The sequence below is a fragment of the Neofelis nebulosa genome, chromosome 4 (genome assembly GCF_028018385.1).
Source record: "Neofelis nebulosa isolate mNeoNeb1 chromosome 4, mNeoNeb1.pri, whole genome shotgun sequence".
Taxonomy (NCBI): domain Eukaryota; kingdom Metazoa; phylum Chordata; class Mammalia; order Carnivora; family Felidae; genus Neofelis; species Neofelis nebulosa.
Window position 1 is genome coordinate 12,209,148 of NC_080785.1, and position 15,159 is coordinate 12,224,306.

Below are 15,159 nucleotides of genomic sequence, written 5' to 3' on the forward strand. Positions count from 1 at the left end.
GGAGGGACTTGGGGGAGGGTTTAATATATATACATATACATATATATTTTTGTAAATAAACAGGAACGGAGTTTTCACCTTTACCCCGGGCTTTTTTATCCCTGTATCTCCTCCATCCCACCCGTGAAGGCTGTACACACAAGAAAGATTCCTGAGAATTCTGGAAAACAGGTGGTTTTTTTTTTATCTGTAGCTGTAGCCACAACCCGGCAGCATGGGGGTGGGTGGGGGTGTCCAGGCCAGTCAACCCAGCCCAGCCCAGCCCAGCCCAGCCTCCCCGAGTCAGGGGGTCTCCAGGCCCTCAGCAAGCAGAATGCACAGCTGCTAGGGGACCAGCCAAGGGCATTGGTGCAGCAGTGAAAGCAGCAGCGCTCAACCTGGTGCCCCCTCAGGTGGGGCACACCTGGGGGGGGGGGGGGTGGTCCCTGCAGGACGGGGGTGGACTGGAAACCCAGAGCTGGGACGCTGCAGCCCTAGGCCATGTCGGGGCTTTGCACAGGACACCTGGGATACGGGGCAGGGGCTGGTGTGGAAGGAGAGGCTGAACATCAGAAGATAACTGAAGGGGGGCAGGGCAGGTGGAGGGCAGGGTGGTCTCAGTGTGGATGGTCCGCTAGTGGGGAAGGAACGGACTCGCCGGTGCCCACTCAGGTCTGGGCTCTGGCAGTGTGGCACTTCCGGCAGAGCACGTGGCCATCCAGGGGGAAGCAGCCGTTGTCATCCGCCTCAATAGACAGTGGCTTCCCGCAGTCCTGGAAGGAAGGAAGAGTCCACCATTGGGAAGGCCCCGGTGCACCGCCCGCCCCCCACCACCCCCCCCCACCGACACCTCCGCCTTTAAATTAGGAAGACCAAATGCTCCATGCCTTGGCTGATGCCCAGCGTCACTGCCTGTGTCCCCAGTCACACCTACCCCTAAGCCCTATCCTCACTTCTTCTACTGCCCATTTTCACTCTTGTCCCTAGGCCTCTCCTGCCCAAGGCGAGCAGTGGGAAGAGCTGTTCCCAAGGCCTCCACCCAATAAAAGATGTGGGGCCTCCCCCACCTGCCTCAACTCCCCTCACTTCCTCCTTTAGCCTCACCAAGCACATCGCCCCTCCCCAAAATAGCGAAGCCCCACACCCTTTCCTCCCACTGGCCACCCCCTTTCTTGGTTTATCTGAAATACAGCGGAAGCTCAGTGAAACCCCACAGAAACCCCTCCCTGCGTCATGGGCAGTGATGGGAGCATCTGGGTGGGGACAGGTATGGGCACCGCGCCCCCTCAAAATTGCAACTGCGACCTCCAGGCTGGCACTGCCCACCAACCACCTGGTAGCGAGCAGTGTCCCACCACCTCCCAGCCCCGGGGGCCGGCCAACCTCACACTTGTAGCACTTCATGTGGAAGTTCTTATCCAGGGCGACCACTCGCACGGTCTCCTCGCGGCCAGGCTCAGGCATGATGGGCCCTTCGCAGACCGAGCACCTGGGGGCGTACTGCCTGGAGGGGCAGAGAGCGGGGCAGGAGTCAGCACGGGGCAAGGGGTACCCAGGGCTGCCCGTGAAAGCGCAGGGGAGGGAGACCGCGGTTGCGTGGCAACAGGGCAGACTTAGCCCATTTTGCGCCACACAAAGTCCTGAGACGAGCCACCTTATCTGGCCCTTGTCAAGGGGGTTTCCCACCTTTCCCCTCACCCACTCCAGGAACCTCTGCCACTGGGTCTTGACTCCGTCTGTCATCCACACTGCAGTCAGAGGCATCCTTCTCCAGCCCCCATCCCTGGACCCTTGACCCTAGCCTTCGGCCACGCAGGTGTCTCTCTGCCAGACCACTGGTGTGTATGGAGGGAGGGATGTGAAGTTCTGGACGCCTAAGGTGGAATTCTTAACAACACACACCTCAGACACACCGTCAGAGGTGGGAGTCAGATTCTGCAGCTTCCCTGCACCGCCCTTGAGCTATGGGATTCTGCCACTGGCCTCAGAAAGTAGCCACCTTGTAAACACTGTTTCTAGGGAAAAACCAGAGTTCCAAAAAGCTGATTTCCGAAAGAACTTTTAGAACCCAGCCTGCGTGAAATGAAGTCATTCCAGCACACATTGTTGAACGCAAGACCGCACCCACGAGAAGCCTCAGCGAGCCAAAGGCCAGAGGGCACTTGCCAGCAGCCAAGACTTGCTACCAAGGTCTGAGGCCACTGGACAGCTAAATCCAGATGAACTGGTCTCTGCTGTCTACACACAGGATGTGGGGCCAGAAAGGAAGGCCAGGGGTTGGGGGCTGTCTCAGAATCAGGAGGCAACCCAGCTCCCAGACGACCGTGACTGGCAGCCAGAGAAGAGCCCAGAAGACAGGAGGTGGGTCCTCACTTGTGGTAGTCGGGTACACAGTGGGGCCGGTTGGCCTGATCCACAATGAAGGAGGTGCCCTCCAGCGGGCAGGAGCAGACCACACAGGTGAAGCACTGCGGGTGGTAGGCTTTGCCGGTGGCCCTCAGCATGCGGTCAGTGATGGGCTGTCCGCAGGTGTTGCACTTCTCCAGGGTGTCCTAAGGAGGTAGCAGCAGGACATCGGCAAGGAACTGGCACCCAAAAGGCAGCTACCGAGGTGCGTCGGCCCCAAGTCCCCACCCGGCCCTCGACTGAGCCCGGCGGCGTGCCCCTCGGCCCAGCCCTGACTCACGGTATAGCAGCCCTCACAGTAGGGCGCCCCCTCCAGGCTGTAGAACTGCTGTCCCTGCAGCTGCTGCTCACACTGGTGGCAGGTAAAGCAGGTGATGTGGAACAACTGCCCCAGAGCCCGAACTGCAGGCTGCGTGCGTGCCAGGGGCTGATGACACCGGCCACAGGACTCTGGAGAGACCAGAGAAAACAGAAGTCAATAGAAGGAAGGAGTGGGGCAAGGGATCGGAGGCTCTGGCGGCGGGGGGCAGAGCCCAGGAGCCTGCGGGGGCAGCGGCGGGAGGCCGTGAGCTCACCGTTGACAGCCACGTTCTGCCTCTGAGGGTGCTCCATGTCCTGCATCAGCTGCTGGGTCAGCTGCTCCAGCTCCTCCACCTCCTTCAGAGTCAGAGGTCCGGGGGCCCCAGGGGAGCGGACCTGAAACCCCAACACTCTCTTCATCCTCTCTCGACAGTCATCTTCCTCCAAGAACTCTCCCCAGCCAGCTTGGCCACTTTCTTCCAATGAGGACTGACTCCCCGCGCATTTCCCAGACGCTCACGTTGGACTCTGAAAGCTCCTCCTTCTCCCTCCCTGACCCCCAGCACCACGCAAATAAGGGGAAGGGGATGAACCTTCCACCCACTTTGCCCACCCCCCACCCCCCACCCCCCGGGCAGTCACGGACAGGCCAGAACAACTGAGCAGACAGAGGCCACACACACAGCAGCTGAGGTCACCGAAGCAGCCAACACACCCGGCCACGCGTCAACTCCACAGAGCATGCGCAGACATGGCCCCCCACGGAAGAGGTCGGCACGTGATGGCGTGTGCACCCGTGTGCACACACACCTACCCGGCCCGCCTGCTCTGAGCGGCCCCTGTCAGCGTGCGGATACAACACAGGCGGGAATCACAGGTTAAACCCCCAGGGCTGTCATTGGGAGCCCAGCCCACAGCTCCCCAAGCGGCCTCCCCAGCAGGCCTCAGAGTAGGACCATTCCCTCCACCCGCCTCCCCTTTCTATTAAGAGGGTCCTGGGAGAGCTGCAGACTGGGGGTGGGGGGCACTGCCAGGAACCCCGAGCGGTCCCAGGGGGAGCTGCCGCAGGGGCTACCAGTGCTTCCACGAGGCTCCCACAGAAACATGGGGCTGGTTTCCCAGGACTGCGGCCCCCGCAGAATGGAATGTCCTACCTGCCGCCTGCCAATAATGCCTTGGTTCCTGTAACACTGGAACCCCAAAGCCTCCGAGCTACCTCCTCCCACAGCCACCTTCCCCTCGGCCCCAGCTCCATCGTGCTCACACCCGTGTGCATCCAGAGCTCCAGGCGTTTTCCACATAGAGCGTCCCCTGTAAGCCCCTTCCCACAATGTGAGCTCCACCCCTCCCTCTCCCAATCTTCCCTTCCTGGCGTCTTGGGGACAGAGGAAGGGCCCTTGCTCTCTGGTACCACTTAGACGCCTGTCCCGCTCTCTGGAAGTAGGAACCATTCACGGACATCAGCTCCCCGCAGGTATGCACAACCCTTCAAGACATACTCAGTCCAGCCACAGTTTCCTCTCTGCCTGCCACAGCTTCAACACCCGTGGCCCTCGGCCCTCTAGCTCTTCAACTTCAGTGGCTCCAAACGTGCTTCCAGCTCAGGTACCTTCCACCACGGAACACTTCGAAATTGCCACTCACTGGTCAAGCTCATCTTACGCCATGATCCTAGGCTTGACCTCCCAATGATTACCTTCTGCCCTCCTTCCCCATTCACACCAACCGAATGAGCCGATCAGAAAGGCTCCTCTGCTTCCCAGCCCACCCCCTGCGTCTTACACATCGAAACTTTCTGGCTCGCCTCCCCACCCAGTCTGCTCCCTTAACCATTCATTTCTACAAGGCCACCCTCAGCCACCATCTCTTGTTCATCTGGCTCCATCTCAACCCTGGGTCATGCCACTGCCTGCTTCCTGCTTCTGACTCCAAGCTGCAGGAAGTAGGTGGAGGGCTCCCTGAACACTGCAGAGTGGGTTCTCCAAACAGTGCAGCGCCCTCTGCGCCCTCCAGCCTCAGCCCGGCTGTCTGGTATTTGGCTCCTGCGGATTCCCAGTCGCCTTCCCCACAGCAGCTGTTCCAAACCCTTCCATCTCCTCGAGCCCCCAACTGCGTCCTCCCCTCGCTCCCGGCTCACCGATGACCTCACCTCCTACATGACCGAGAAGACGGAAGCCAGCCAGCTCCAGCTCCCTCCTCTCCCAGAAAACCCTGTGGCCACGCTGCCCTTGCTCTCTGGGAATGCCTGGGGGCGGGGGTGACCCCGTGTTTCCCTCCAGGACTCCATCCTGGCAGCAGCCCCTGCTCTCAGGCATCATAAACCCCTCTTTCATCAGCTCCTTCCCTCTACTTTTCTCCCTCTCTCTCTCTCTCTCACACACACACACACACACACACACACACACACACACGCACACCCTCCCCACCACAGGGCACCAACAGGCCACCCCACAGCCATCTAGGACTTCTGAATAGTCAAATCTCTGGGCTCAGTCCTCGCCCGCACCACTGAAGAACTCCTCAGCCATCACACTCTCTTCCAACGAGACCCCACTCTGTCTGGAGCCCCTCTTCCGCCTGCCCCCCTCCCTCGTGGTCAACCTGAGCATCACCCGAGGTTCCTCCCAGGCCCTCAGCTCCTCCTGCTCGGCATCCCCTGGGCCCCTCGGCAGCCCGTGCCACGCCTGGGGCACCACACACTACACCATGTACACCCACACCTCGAGTCTGCCGCCCCCACCTGACACCCAGGCCTCCATTTCTAACTGAATGACAGTCCCAGCTGAGGCCAAGCCCTCCTGGAACCTGTTGCTCAACAGGCTGACAGCTGGACCCCTCCCCTTCCCGTCCGAACCATTTCCCCTTTCCCCTTCTGGACTTCTCTATTCGGTCAGCAATACGGTCATTCCCCAACACACCCCTCCTCTTCCAAAGGCTTATCAGCTACCAAGCCTGGAGGCACTTCCTTTTTAACAGCTCTCCTATCTTGACCTTATTTTCCATTAACACTACAGTTGCCCAGGAATGAACTCTCCCTCACTTTGCTGACCTCCTACCTCCAGCCTGCACCTCTGCCAAAAAACTTTTCCCAAAGCTTCCAAAAGCATGGCTGGGCTGTCGGCTGTCGCCAGCTCTCCAGCCTGGCCATGCAACTCCTCAGAACCCATTCGTGACTCTCCAGGATGGACATGCTCCCTTGGTGTGCTATTTTATTATTTCCTCCTCCCTCCAGCCAGCCCCTCCCTCCCTCGGTACAGCTCTGCAATCCTCCCACAGGAACCGACTACTGTGTGTTCTCCCAACACCCTGGCATGCTTGTGCCCTTGAGTCTTGCTCATGCTCTTCCTGCCCAAATGCCCTTCCTGCTCTTCTCCAACCTCAAGTCCCACCATCCTTCAAGGCACTCAGGTGCGATGATGCCTTTCCTAACCCACAGGCCCCCATGTTGACGCCTGTCCGGAGCTCTGAAACACCAGGTTCTGCAAAACTCACTGGCATTTAGTATCTCTTCCTCCACTGTGTCTGCACACAAACACACACACCCACGCCGTCAGTTAACTTGATGGCTGGTAGGACTAGACGACCCTCAGGGGCCCTTCTACTCAGACCTCAATCCCCCCAACCAGAAGGCAGAAATGGTCAGACAGGAATAACTTTTCTATTTTGAGCATTCAAGAGCTAGATACAGACCCCAGCACTTTCTACTTCGAGTGAGCTCACTTAATCTTCACAAAACTGTTGTGTGGGGTGTTATGGTAAAGGTGGGGAAACTGAGGCTGGAAGTTCACCTAACTTGCCTAGGGTCTTGTGAGCCGGGAATTCTATCCCAGGCCCATCTGACTCCCTCAGACTTAACCTCTGAGATCTCTTCCCTCCAGAGCACAGAGCACAGAGCACAGAGCACAGAGACTGGCACCCAGCAAATGCTGGCTCAGCCAGTGTTTACTGCCACTGTGACTCTTATCACCAGATGGGCCCTGGGGTGGGCCCTGGGGCCGTGAGGGTGGCTCAGAGGAGCAGAGAGATGTACACAAGAATCTAAGAAGGGGGAAGAAGCAAGGTCAAACTGGTGATGATCTCATCCCTCCCTTTAACATTCTAGGGGGCAGGGTGCAAGGGAGGGTCCACCAAATCCTTCCCTTGATTCACAGCCTATTCTGCTCCCCCAAAGCCCAGTCAGGCCCCACCCAGACCCAGACCCAGACCCTGCCAGGCCCTCCTCAGAAGAGCTTTCTCTTACCACTGACCCGCTTGGCCAACTTCAGAGGCTCCAAACTCCTATCCCACCATGCCGCCCACCTCACTGGGACCACCTTCACCCTCATTCTCTGGCCCCCTGGTCTCAGCCTGGCCTCCCCATCCCCCCTCACCTGATTTTGGCTTTGCGCTGGTGGGGCCACTGGATGCTGCTTCTCCTGCACTCGGGGCTTCTCCTTCTGCTGAGCATAGGTGAAGCTGGGGGACTGAGGGGAGCCTGTGCTACTGGAAGAGGGAGCTTCAGGGGACCCCAACTTCTGATTAGGCTGTGACCCAGGTCCACCTGGGGCTCCAGGGCTGAACTTGGAAGCCACAGGAGTAAACTTGGAAGCCACTGGAGAAAACTTTGGGGCCGGAGATGGGGCTGGGGGTCCTCGAGGCTGGGTGTTCGCGAAAGGCACAGGCTGGGGCTGGGGCTGGGGCTGGGGCTGCACGTGAAGCTGGACCTGAGGCTTGACCTGGGGCTGCACGTGGAACTGGGTTTGGCTCAGAGGCTGAGCCTGAGCCTGGGGCAGAGGCTGGGAGCTAGAAGGGGACTTCCAAGGAGGCAGGGGTGCTGTGCCCCCAGTTGCAGGCTTAGTATTAGACTTGGGAATGTATGGAGTAGCGACTGGTGGGGGTACATATCCAGATGACACCTGCACAGGTAGCGGGGGAGGAGAGAAGCTCAGTTAGAGGAGCAGGCCTGCCCTCCTCCTCCCCTCCCCCCACCTTCCCCCTCTCCAGTCCCTTACCCGGGCTTTGAAGGGATCATTCCTGGTCATGTCATCCAGCAGTGAGGACAGAGAGTCGATCTCCAAATCAATACTGCTCACCTTCTCCCTGGGCTGGAGAGTCCGGAGTCTGAGCACCCATCCCAGATCTTCGTTCCCACCCCACCCCAATCAGGCCAGAGATGCAGGGGAGATCAGAGGTAAGGACTCTCCTCTGCTCCCTTTGGGGGTGTCCCAGTGTAGCCGCCCTTCCAAAGCTTCCATACCTGTGGGGGGGGAGGTATGGCGGCCTCAGGCCCTCCCTCCTCCTCCAGTGGAGGCGGTGGGGAAGGGAAGATCTCCTCCTCCAGAGGCGCAGGGGGAAACGGTTCCTCGATAGGGGGAGGGGGAGGTGGGAAGGCACCTCCCAGAGCGCCCTCCGAGTCGTCGCCATCCCCAAGGATGGGAGGGGGTGGCGGGGGAAAGTCTGAGGTAGGAAGACCAGAGAAGACAGGAGAGAGGACAGTCAGCGGGGCCCCCACTACCCCTTCCCCAAGTTACTCTCCTTCCACAGCTCTAACCCCTAACCCAAGACCTCTCGCACCCCCCCCCCCGCCCCCTTCGCCGGAGAGCGTGTGGGAAGCAAAGGAAGACGCAGGACGCCCTGGGAGCACGGGGTCAGTAAAGGCGGGGGCTCGACCCAGGAGTGATGCAGCTCCCGTTACACTTGGGAAAACGGACCCAGAGGGGAAGATTCGTGCCCCACATTCCCGCCTCCCACCCCCCAGGCGGGGGACTTGGAACGGTCCCAGGAGCCCTGGCTCCCAGCCATGAGCTCCGCGATGAGGTAAGAACATCTGCTCGGGACAGGCTAGCTGCGCCCAGCCCCCTTCGCCGCAACCTTTCCAGACACCCCCAAACTCCCGACACCGCTGTCCCCGGCCCGGCGCCTGCCGGGGTCCAGCCCCCAAGCCCAGCCGCATACCTTCCGCGGGCGGCGGGGGGATCTCGCCCACCCGGCCCATCTGCGCGCGCTGGGCCCCGGCGGCCGGGGGAGGCTCGCTATCCCCGGGCCGGAAAGGATTCACTTTGGGCTTTGGGGCCACCACCGGGCCGAACTTCTTCTGCGGGGCGTAAAAAGCCGGAGCGGAGACCGACACGGAGATCGCGGGAGGCGGGCGGGGGGCCGCCATGGCCGGGCCGGGCTGCTGGGGGCGGGCGGCCAGGTTACGCGGCGCGCGACCCAGGCAGACGACCCCTCGCCGGCCCGGCTCCCCCCTCCCCGCCCCCCGCGCCCCCGCCCTTCCCCGTGCGCGTCCGCCGGGCGGCTCCCCGCGCCTCACCGCGGGCCGGAGCGTGCGCGCCGCGTCTCGGGTGGCCGCCTCGCAGCCGGGTCCGCGGACTCTGCGTCCGGGTCCCGAGCAGCCTCCAGCCTGGCGGGGAGGGACGCAGGGAAGAGGGAGGGAAGGAGGGGGCGGGGAGAGAGCGGCGCTCAGACCATACAAGGAGCGGCCCGGAGAGGGGGCGGGGAGAGGCGGGGAGGGCGGACCCGGCAGGAAACTCCCCCAGGAAGGGGCCCGGCTCTTGCCCTGAGGCCGGAGGCTCAGCCGAAGTCCTCCCGCCCTCGCTCTGCCGCCCCCGCCGCCCCGGCCCGGCTCAGACCTCCCCTCCCCAGGCACAGGCCTCTGATGTCATTTCCTGACTCGCCCCCCCACCCCCATCCCGCTACCCGCCCGACCCGCGGGTGCCCGAGATCTGACTCACTATCCCCACTCCCGGCGGAGCCGGCGGAGGTCCGACGGGTGCCCCAGAGGCGGCGAAGCGGCCCCACTGCGCCTCCGCCGCGGCCCAGCCCCCTCCTCTCCCGGCCTTGCTGCTACCTGCCCCCGCCACCTCCCGGGGCTCCTCCCTCTCCCTCCCCCCCCCCCCTCCCCGCGCCCAGCCTCGTCCCCGGTCCCCTCCGGCTCAGCCCGGACTGGCAGGACTGGGTGGAAACGGGATCCGGGGTGGACGGGGATGGTGAGTGGGGTTCTCCCTGCCCACGCCCCCCTGGGCCTTTCTGTGACCTGGAGGCGGGGTGTGAGCGCCAACCTCCTGTGTCCTCGGAGGATCCTAACTTTAAATCCTGGGCAGCCGCCTAAGGCTTCTAGGAATTCCCATCACCCGCGCCCCCGCCTGCAGATCAGTTAAGCTTCACGGGAGGGAGAGACCCGGAACGGAGGTGGGGGGCGGGGTGGAGGCGAGGGCGGCCGGCGGACGGACGCTGACCGTACGTCGGCGCCCACCGTGACCCGCCCATCTGAGAATCTTTGCGCGGCGGGGCAGCCCCGGGGCAAACGGAGACTGCGTTCGGTGGAGTCCCCCACTGGTCCGACCGGATTCCTCCGCCCTGGACTCCGTGCCCCTGGCTATGCCAAAGGGAAAGACCTAGGCTCTTTTTACCTTTAATTGAACGTGGAAATTTACCAAATTGCCGCTTGAATTCCAACACACTCACTACCTGCAAAGTATGGAGACCTAATGACATTTCGGCCTGTAAGGCCACTATATCTACCCGCGGGTGCTTCCTTTTCTCTCTTGCTGTGCTGCCAGCCTTCTCTGCCATCTAAGGCAGTCAGTGCCCTCGGGCACACCATACTCAGTATTTATCTCCGGTTCTTGGCCCTACAAATGAGCTATCCCCCTCCTTGGTCAGCGAGCCTCTGGGCTATGCTCTAGAAACCATCCAGACGCAGTCCTCACATTTACCATGAGAAAACAAGCAGGGAGCTTAGGAGATGGGGCCAGGTCAGACCCGGTAAGCTGCAGGGTCTAGACTAGAGCTGGGTATCTTGAGGGCTGTAATGTGAGACTTCATATTCCCCTACACCCTGGTGTCAGGTAAAGCAACCCTGGATACAAGAGAGCAGAGTGAGGTCAGGGTTCAGAGACCCAGCCTGAGTGCCCCAAATAAGTGAAAAGTGTCTTCATTCTCTGCTTCATTTTCTATGTAAAAGTGGTGATATTTAGTCCACCTCCCTTATTGCATCGTATGGAAAAATAAATAAAACTTTTTATCTGAAAGTACCATATAATGCTTGGTGTTATTATTCAAGTCCCAGTTCTGCCCAGAAGGGAAATTCTGAAGGGTTCATCGAAGGCTGGTTTCCCCTTCAGGGTTGGCAGGCAGACCTCTCAGGGGCCTTGGTATATGCAAAGCCCTGCTCCTTCCTTCAACTTTATTAAATGACTAATTTTACCTAAGACTACAATTTCATCTTCTCAGACCCCACTGATCTTTTCTTTTCTCTGGCATCTTACTGTCTTTGTCACCGGCATTTCTCACAGCCACAAGCATGTGTGGCCGTGTATGATATTAAGCATGCAGTGCAGACCTTTTCTGACAGGTAGGAGCTGGTCCTGGGCCTGTCCCTATGAAGATCAGCTAGAAATTTGATACTGGATTTCCTGTGCATGTTGGAGATTGTGTCTTGGGCTTTACAGACCAAAAGTCTCATTGCCAACCCTTCAAAATAGAGTTGACCCTTCAGCATTGGTTTGAACTATGCAGGTCTATTTATATGCTTTTTTTTTTTTTTTTTTTTTTTTTAGAAATACAGTACTGTAAATGTATTTTTCTCTTCCTTAAGATTAAATGAACATTTTCTTTTCTCTAGCTTACTTTGTTGTAAGAATACAGTATATAATACATATAGCATACCAAATATGTTTTAATGGGCTGTGTATGTTACCGGTAAGGCTTCCAGACAATGATAATCTATTAATAAAATTTGGGGAAGTCAAAAGTTATAGGCAGATTTTTGACTGCACAGGAGTCAGGGCCCCTAACCTCCAGGTTGTTCAAGGGTCAACCATATACCCACTTGGGGAAGAAAGTTAGGAAGATGGTTTCCAGGTAGCATCGCAAAAGTAAAAGCCATCTACCCTCTAAATGTCTCCCTGAGGAATGTGCATGTGCAAAATATAGTACGTTTAATTGTTAGGCAGCTGAACCTATTTATATATCAAGAATAGAAGAGTGCGTAGGCAGGCTTAGTTTTACTGACAACTAATAGCATTTGGGATGCAGAACATTAAACCTACGAGTTTTAAGCCAGCTTTTCTAAATACAAGTAGAAACACTTCAGAGCATCCCAGAAGGACACATTCACTAGGCCAGGATGTCTCAAGCGTAACTGCAGGGTCGATGCTATCAAAATGCACACAATGAACAGGAGAAGCCCTAATGACTCTTTTAAATTTTTATTTATTTATTTTGAGAGAGAGCACAGCAGGAAGGGACAGAGAGAGAGGGAGACAGAGAATCTGAACTGGGCTCTGTGCTGACAGCAGAGAGCCAAAGTGGGCTCAAACTCACAAACTGCAAGATCATGACCGGAGCTGAAGCTGGGTGCTTAACCGAGTGAGCCACCCAGGCGCCCCTTAGGGATTTTCTTAAGTAAGCAGTTCTAATTGGCTTTTTCAGGTAGTATGTATGTGTAAAGTGTAGCAAGTAAGTAGATGTTCCCACCCGATCATTTCCAACTGCTTGGGGCCAGGCAAGAGAGAGGAGGTGAGAAAATAGACAGGGACCTTTGCTACCTAAAACATCTCTACACACCTCCAAGGATTTATATTCGCCAGGTCTCAGAAAATTTGCTTCAAGGGCACACAACATAAACCAAGAAGTTAGAGGCAGTCAAACAAGGGGTGCTATCACGAGGTTCTTTCCGGATGCTGGCTGCAGATGGACAGAGGGTCAACAGCGTGCCTGGTATGGGGCTGGGCACTGTGGCGGCAGCAGGGACACAACTACCATAACCACCACTACCAATAATAATAGCTCACTTGGATAAAACTCAGTATGTGGAGCTAGGCACAAAACTAAGCACTTTAAACATATCCCCCCTGGGGCACCTGGGTGGCTCAGTGGGTTAAGCGTCCGACTTCGGCTCAGGTCATGATCTCACGGTTCATGAGTTCGAGCCCCGCGTCGGGCTCTGTGCTGACAGCTCAGAGCCTGGAGCCTGCTTCACATTCTGTGTCTCCCTCTCTCTCTGCCCCTCCCCTGCTCATGCTCTGTCTCTCTCTGTCTCTCAATAATAAATAAGTGTTAAACATATCACCCCATTTTATTCTTACAATAAACCCATGAGGAAAGTACATTATTATCCCATTTTTCAGTTAAGGAAGTTGAAGCCAACTGGATGTTGGATTTTGTTGACTTTCAAAACTAAAAAAAAAGTTGCAATGCAAATACTTTATTATCTGAAGACACTCCTGCCCTCCACTTACACCCTTGCATCTATCATTTCTTCCCTTTAAGAGCCCCAGGCTGGTGCATCAAACACCCTCTGCAGGCCAGCCGCCGACTCCATCCCTCACCTTGAGTACTGGGGCCACTGTTTTCTTTTCCATCACATGATGCCATCAAATCCTAGCTGTCTGTCCATCTGCATGTGTGTATATACACATGTTTTGTATATGTAACACACACACACACACACACACACTACATCTACATTCTTCTGGAGATTATATATGAAATTATATGTATTTCATATATAAGCATACTTTTGTATAATAGAACATTTCCAGGAGGTTAAGCATCCAGCTCTTTTCTTAAGTGTTTTTTAAAAATATTTTTTAGGGGCGCCTGGGTGGCTCAGTCGGTTAAGCGTCTGACTTTGGCTCAGGTCATGATCTCACGGTCTGTGGGTTCGAGCCCCACGTCGGGCTCTGTGCTGACAGCTCAGAGCCTGGAGCCTGCTTCACATTCTGTGTCTCCCTCTCTCTCTGACCCTCCCCTGTTCATGCTCTGTCTCTCTCTGTCTCAAAAATAAATAAACATTAAAAAAAAAAAAAGATATATCTTGGTAGTGTAACTTTAGAAAAAAAAATTTTTTTTTAATGTTTATTTTTGAGAAAGACAGAGACAGAATGTGAGTAGGGGAGGGGCAGAGAGAGAGGGAGACACAGAATCTGAAGCAGACTCCAGGCTCTGAGTTGTCAGCACAGAGTCTGACATGGGACTCGACCTCAGGAGCTGTGAGATCATGACCTGAGCCAATGCTTAACCAACCAAGCCACCCAGGCGCCCCTATTTATTTATTTTTGAGAGAGAGAGAGAGAGAGAGATCAAGTAGGGGAGGGGCAGAGAGTGGGAGACAGGATCCCAAGCATGCTCTATCCTTACTGTCAGCACGGAAACTGAGGCAGGGCTCAAACTCACAAACCATGAGATCATGACCTGAGCCAAAGTCAGATGCTTAACCGACTGAGCCACCCTGGCGCCCCTTAAGTCTCATCCTGCCAGGTCCAAAGCAGCAGCGAGCAGACCCTGCAGGGGGCATCCAGGGAGCAGAGGTCAGAGGAACAGGAGGGAGGCAGGGCTCCGTACATCCCAAGGTCTAAGCCAGATGGGCCCCCAACAGCACAGCGAGCATCAGCAAGGCAGAAATGCGCGGTGGTTGTGGGGGCAGAGTAAGCAGATGGTCAGATGGCGAGGAGTCAGCAGCCGAGAGAACTGGGAAGGGCAGACAGGAAAGGAGACCCAGGGCTCCAACAGCAGCACAGGCGGGTTGCTGGCACCAAGGCAGCTCCTAGTGGAGCGTCTGCTGCCTTCCTTCTCCCTGAACCCAGGAAAGCCAAAATCGGAGACAGTCTGGCCTCGAAGATTGAGTCTTCGTCACTGTACCTTGCAGATTAAGTGACTGTAGGGAGTAAACATTTCAGGGGCCAGGGGGGTGAACTACAGAGAGAGAACCTAGCTGCTCCAGACAAGAAGCACGATGTTTCTCTGGTGGTTCCCACTGCCCCCGCCCCCTTTAATGAGATGGGCCTAATATGAAAAACCGTACCAGGCCACACCGACAAAGGGAGCACGAGCTCTGAGCTCTGGAGCAAAGCCACAGAGTGTGCTGGCGCTTCCTGGGGCGCCTTCTCCCCCCTGGGCTTGTCGCTATTTACCTGCCCATCCAGAGCCACGCTGAACACGGCAGATGGACCCTCAGTCTCGGAAAGAGGGGATCCGCCCAGAACTCTGAGGTCTTCCTATGGAGACCTCTCCACCTGCTGGAGCTAGCCGAGAGACAAGTCTTTGTACCCAAGTGTGAGATGCTACCAGAGGACTCGCCTAGGCTACAAGCAACCTAGCCAATTCCAGCAAAGGCGTCCGTATGCTCTGTGGCAGCAGGGCGTAGGCGGCCTAGCCAGTGCCTGCCACCAACCCAGGGCGATGAACACACTTACTGACTGGGGCTGAGTTCAGAGCCGTGGAAATCTCATACTAGATCAGAAAGGCCCTGTGTTTAAGGGCTTTTGAATCATGTTGAATCATTCATTCATCCATTTAACAAACATTTATTGAGTAGCTACTATGTGCAGGACTTTGTTAGGTGCTAGGGATATAATACTGAGCAGTAACAGACATGATGCCAGAAGGGGCCACGTCCTTGGGTACTCTACTAGGGGAGATAAATACCCATCAAATAACCATAAATGCAAAACTGCAGGTAAAGGGAAAGATATGTGATGCCCAAAGGAG

General features: G+C 56.9%; 1 protein-coding gene across 2 annotated transcripts; it reads right to left on the reverse strand.

Annotated features, from left to right (window-relative positions):
• Positions 1–5: 5 nt before the first annotated feature.
• Positions 6–9,416, reverse strand: ZYX (zyxin). 2 transcript variants are annotated; one of them, XM_058723990.1, is made up of 11 exons: positions 9,399–9,416; positions 8,978–9,067; positions 8,620–8,839; positions 7,922–8,121; positions 7,677–7,769; positions 7,056–7,580; positions 2,961–3,081; positions 2,666–2,835; positions 2,353–2,531; positions 1,363–1,483; positions 6–752 (listed from the first exon to the last, which is right to left on the reverse strand). In XM_058723990.1, the coding sequence occupies exons 3-11, from the start codon at positions 8,825–8,827 to the stop codon at positions 648–650; spliced, it is 1,722 nt and encodes a 573-aa protein (XP_058579973.1). In that variant the 5' UTR covers positions 8,828–8,839; positions 8,978–9,067; positions 9,399–9,416; the 3' UTR covers positions 6–647. The 2 variants fall into 2 exon arrangements, with proteins under 2 accessions (XP_058579973.1, XP_058579974.1); XM_058723991.1 differs by lacking the exon at positions 9,399–9,416 and having other exon boundaries at positions 8,620–8,842; positions 8,978–9,078.
• Positions 9,417–15,159: the final 5,743 nt, after the last annotated feature.

Excerpts from the sequence above, each read along its gene's own strand:
- ZYX (XM_058723990.1), bottom strand. The coding sequence starts at position 8,827 with ATGGCGGCCCCCCGCCCGCCTCCCGCGATCTCCGTGTCGGTCTCCGCT. Across the intron at positions 8,122-8,619 it reads CCCCCCGCCGCCCGCGGAAG|ACTTTCCCCCGCCACCCCCT; the intron begins GTATGCGGCTGG and ends TTCCTACCTCAG. Across the intron at positions 7,770-7,921 it reads CCATACCTCCCCCCCCACAG|CCCAGGGAGAAGGTGAGCAG; the intron begins GTATGGAAGCTT and ends CGGACTCTCCAG.